We start from the raw sequence: 5,157 nt of genomic DNA, 5'->3' as shown, positions 1-5,157 counted from the left end.
ACCAGGCACAACCACAACCTAACCACACCACAAAACACCAACTAGCAGCCCCGCTGCACCGCCAACCACCGGACCAGACATGTGCGACACTAACCTAGCTCCACGCCGCCACTGCGTCGCAACACACCATGGTCGGGCTGGGTGGGAGGCACCCGAGCCGCCTGCCAAAGCAACCCACTGACATGGCACAGATCGGGCCCGCCTACACCCAACCATCACCATGAGTCAACGCGTTGGCCAGATCTGCCCGCCTGCCGCATGGACGCCACCACTGCCGCAAACTAGATGCCTCCACTGTCAATGCTCGTCCATGCACCTACAAGCCATGGAGTCACCATGTTCGCACGCCCATGCGTGCCTTCTATGGGAACTAGGGTGGACGTCACCACCATGTCTCCTACCGGCGTCAGCATGGGCCGGGGACATAGTCGAAGAGGTGGGAGGTAGACGGCGTGAGACAACTGCAGACAGTCGAATGTGCATATGCTTTTGTGCTTGATCACATTCGAATGCAAAATTTTGTTTGCCTTCCAGCTTGTTCGATAAATTTGCATTTTGTTCTTGGACATTTCTCACCTTAACTTTATCAGAAGTGCAATATATTCCTCTAGTAGGATTACCTGAATGCCTAATATTACATGAATATGTTTTGACGCAAATATGCAGGAACATTCACCGACATCGTAAAGGTCGCCACATTTAAGTTATTTGACTGCATATTAAGATCTTGTGTGTTTTGCCCGAGTAGGTAAATCCGTGACAATCACATGGGGAAGAATTACACATCTGAATTTGTTCTTGTATATCAAGTGAAAATAGATTCCATAAAATAAATAGTGGGTACAAAGTGGGGGAGGGGGAGAATATATATAGGTTGAAACAAGCAGGGCTAAACATGTCAAACATACAACGTCTAAACCAGCTAATTAAAAGGCTCAAGATAAAACCAAATTTCTATGAAAAGTAGATAAACATCATAATTTTGATACATACTGAAATGACATTGAGCAGCTAGAAATCCGGAGGGAGAAGCCACATCAGACCCTTACCGTCATTAGTAATGTTATAGTGACTAGTCATGTAATATCCTGATGACTTGATCCTATCCACTCCATTGATCTTTTTGTCTTTCCTACAATACAAATGGTCGCCGTAGTTACATCTCATCAACCGCACATCATTACAGATGCGTATAGTATCACCTGATAAATTGAAATGGTTGTAGTAGATGTGGTTTCTCTCTACTCCGCCACGCCTATCCGCTGGAACGTACATCATTTTGGAGCATCTAGTAGTAAGGAACAAGGCATGGTCGTCCAATGTAGTCACTTCTGCCCAGCTGTAGCCATAACACATATTCTTAGTTACCTCAAACACCTTGAAGAAAAGCCTGTTCCGTTGCACTGTCCACTGGGCTTTTTTGGCCATCAACATCCTGTCGCCATGCTTGAAAATGTAGCTCACGTCTTCGGATCCGACACACTTGGGTAGTTGGTTCATGTCCAATTCGTAGGTGATGCTGACCACCAGATCACTTTTCTTGGTCGTGCTAATGGTGTACACTTCTAGACTATGGCGGAGTAGGCCACAAAGCTTCCCATTGTAGAAAGCGATGTCGTAGTAATGGTTACGGTTTCTTGACATCCACCAATTATGGTTGCGACATCCAACTTTGCACACAGCGAGCCCGCCCGTGATGGCGGCAAGGATGCAACGATTTGACGTGGGGCGCTCCGAACACACTAACTTGTAGATGTATGGTGTGGTGCGTTGCTTGGCGGAGAGTGGCGCCTCGACGCCAGAAAAGAGATTGACAATCGTTAGCCAGTAAGAAGCACCACCGTCGCGAGAGGATGCGGCGGCTATCCAGCCTATATTGTGAAACCCGACCAACCTGTTGTGGACTGCCTCGGGCGGGAGCTGAAGGCGTAAGGAAACGCCGTCCATGGGGCAGAACACGCGCATCCCGCCGTCATAATATAGCGAGAAGATGAGCCATGGCAAAGTCGGCGCAGGGTGTTGCCGTGACTTGACAACACGCCATGAGCGGCAGACTGCGGTGAAGCGGACGCGGCCGAGAGGGGAAGCGATCCGGCCGTAGACCTCGCCAAGAAGATCGGCCGGAAGCTTGGACCACGTATCATCGGCCGCCGCCGAGCCGACGTACTCAGCTCGGCCGCCATGTTCCTAGTTCACGATTTTTGCGGACGGATTTGTATTGCTGTGGCCTGTGGGGAACCATGTAGTAGCTAGGTTTGGCAGCGTATATACTCCTTTTTCCGTCCGGGCCACGTAAACGGAGAGCAATCAGGTCACGTCCCTACTTCAAGGAACTCATATTTTAGAAGAAAAGAACTTTTATTTTATGGGTTTGTTTTGGGGAAAATACCAGAACGGTTTTTCATTAAACTAACAAAAAGGTCCATGCGTTGCAACTGAAAAAAAAAATCCTACACAGTTTAAAATTTCACAGGCCGGTGTTGTAGATTTGGAATAAAAAACAGAGAGGTTCCAGGCTAGCTAACTGAATTGTAGAAAACTACCATATTTGCGTATAGGTTTGCAAAAAACACTCTTTTACGAATTTGAGCCAGAAAACACCGATTTTTGGTCCAATCTTTTGCAAAAAACACTAATCGGTCTATTTGAACATTTTAACTGCGATTATGACATGTGGGGTCTGCATTTGATGATGTGGGAACCCCGGCAGCCCGCGGCTCCTGCTAGCCGAGCCCTCGCCACCGGATGGACCGCCGACGCCAGATCCAGCCAGATCTGACAGGGGCCGTCCCGCGCGATCGGCCTGATGCAACCGCCCTCTAGAAGGAGCAGCCCCACCATGCCAAGGGCTGGCCTAGCCAAGCCGGTAGCCGCCCCCGACCATCGTCGCTTGCCGCCGGATCTGACGAAGCCGCCGCCGCCCCCAACGTGCCAGCACGCCTCGCCACCAACTCCACACAACCGCCGCCACTACGCCTCACAGCCACTCGGGAGAGGAACCCCGCCGACACCGACACCAGCCAGGCTTCGCCCTACGGCGCTCTCTAGCGGCAGCGGGGAGGGGGTGCTAGTAGGGCGACGGTTTCTCCCTGCCGCCCGCGGAAGCGGCCTAGGCGAGAGAAGGGAAAAATAGCCTAGAAAGTGGGTGTCATGTTGCATTGCATCAGCGTACACGCAAATGACCGTCATTTAACTGGATTTTCTTCGACTTCTAGCTAGTTCTATGAATCTGCATTTTGTTCTTAGACATTTCTCACGTTAACTTGATCAGAAGAGCAAATATTTTCCTTAGAGAGGATTATATGAATGTTACATGAAATTATTTTGTCGGTAATATTCAGGAATTTTGACCCTTCAAGTCAACAAATTCTGCCGGTAATATTCCTTAGAGAGGATTATATGAATGTTTGTTAGAATAGAATGCAACTCAAAAAATTGGTTCACAAGGGATCGACATGCTAAAATGTGGAAGCACAAGGCTCATGCTCCGCCGACTCCTCAATCAGGTATAGCACCTAACATTTAGTTGGCTCTTTGCGCACAGGCGAAAGTTGAGTCGCGGCAAGGCACGCGATCAAGTTTCGCTGGCCTGAGTTCATGCAAGAGGCGCACCGGTCATCTTACCCCATTCTCCAGGAGGGCCTGAAACCACGTGCTCGTGTTCGCCTTTGGGTTGGGTTGGGCCTGACCACACGAGCACTTGGATTACAGGACTAAGGACTTGACGCATTTTCAGACAAGTGATGCGTTTCATTACCAAATTGCGCACACATATATACATCAAAGACTCCCTAATCGAACACGTAAACAACGGTTGCACACATTTATAAAGAAACAAACAGTTGCACGGTGACAAATAATTTGTTTTCTCACAAATGAAGCTACACATTCTCCCTAAATCGAACTAAGAAGTAGCACTGTCTCTTCTAAGAATGATGCTAACGGATCTTGTAGTATGGCATCTTCAGCTTCCATGCATGCATCTTGTTTCTGTAATGCTGCTACGAATGACGAGGATGGCTCTGCCAAAAGCAGATCAATAGAAGTTAAAGTACAATAAATAAATAAGTATACCTCACCCTAAAATAAAAAATAATATACCTAGTTGATGCAGCGATGCATGCATAAATGAGCACAGAAAATTGGATCAGTTTATCCGGAAATAAAATTGGCTACCTGATCTGCCCGATTATGGAGCAGCTTTAGTTGTAGGTGCGGCCCTCATCGTCATCGGTGGCACGGGTCCTGCTCTCCGATCCATGCATCAAAAAGATTCACATTAAAGACGAGCTAGCACACTCAGAAATGCGCAAAATAAAGAACAGTTTATATATAGTACCGAGAGAGGAGGAGAGCAACAATTTACCTTCACAAGAACCAAATTCACCCGGACTCGAGTCGCAGATGATCATCGTACGAATGAATTTCTCTCTATCCACGGTCGCCGACATGAGCTTGTCGAGGTCGGTGCCCTCCAGTATGCGGCAAAGGCAGATGGGAGCGTCTTGGACGAGCGACCTGAGGCCGTCGCAGCACTTGCCCTGGTTCGGAGGCTCCGGAGCGGTGCTGCTGGTGAGGAAATCCTTACACGGCATCAGCCCCATCAGCGGCGTCCAGCACTCCTTCGGCTGTGGCTTCGACGGGGGCGGAGGCTGCGGAGGTAGAGGAGGTGGCCGCGGCGGCCGTGGACAGAATATGGGCGGTATACAAAATATCTCTGGTATAAACGAAAAGCAAGGGATGATGCACCATGACCATGATGATGGTTTCGCTACCAAGTCGCCATTGGTGGAGGGGGCGGGCGCCCTGGCCGTGACGGCCGCCGCCGAAGTCTCCGGTGCGGCGGCGATCAGGACGACGGCGAGGAACAAGCTGGCGAGATGGGACTTGGATGGCGCCATGGGTCTGGTTTGTGCTTGCTGGCCAGATGTGAATGTTGCCACGAACGTCTTGTGGTTGGTGATCAGTGAATGTATATATATAGGGTGGATGCACACGGAATGCTCCATGTGATGCGTTGGGATAAGGAGATAAGAGATGTTTTCTGTTGGGGCCGATCCATATCTTGTTTCCTTGATCTCCTCACGTACTTTTTGATGGTTTGTTACGCGGGTGTGTCAGTGCGTGATTATGTTATTTTAGTTAATTAGTGCATGA

The 5,157-nt window shown here is 49.2% G+C and overlaps 1 protein-coding gene across 1 annotated transcript; it reads right to left on the bottom strand.

Moving 5' to 3' along the window:
- Positions 1 to 3,804: 3,804 nt before the first annotated feature.
- LOC119367047 lies at positions 3,805 to 4,935 on the bottom strand. Its single transcript, XM_037632678.1, has 3 exons — positions 4,367 to 4,935; positions 4,177 to 4,245; positions 3,805 to 4,022 (listed from the first exon to the last, which is right to left on the bottom strand). Exons 1-2 carry the CDS (start codon positions 4,899 to 4,901, stop codon positions 4,190 to 4,192), a joined length of 591 nt encoding a protein of 196 aa, XP_037488575.1. The 5' UTR covers positions 4,902 to 4,935; the 3' UTR covers positions 3,805 to 4,022; positions 4,177 to 4,189.
- Positions 4,936 to 5,157: the final 222 nt, after the last annotated feature.

The sequence above is a fragment of the Triticum dicoccoides genome, chromosome 2B, assembly GCF_002162155.2.
Source record: "Triticum dicoccoides isolate Atlit2015 ecotype Zavitan chromosome 2B, WEW_v2.0, whole genome shotgun sequence".
Lineage (NCBI taxonomy): Eukaryota > Viridiplantae > Streptophyta > Magnoliopsida > Poales > Poaceae > Triticum > Triticum dicoccoides.
This window is presented reverse-complemented; position numbering and strand designations above follow the sequence as displayed.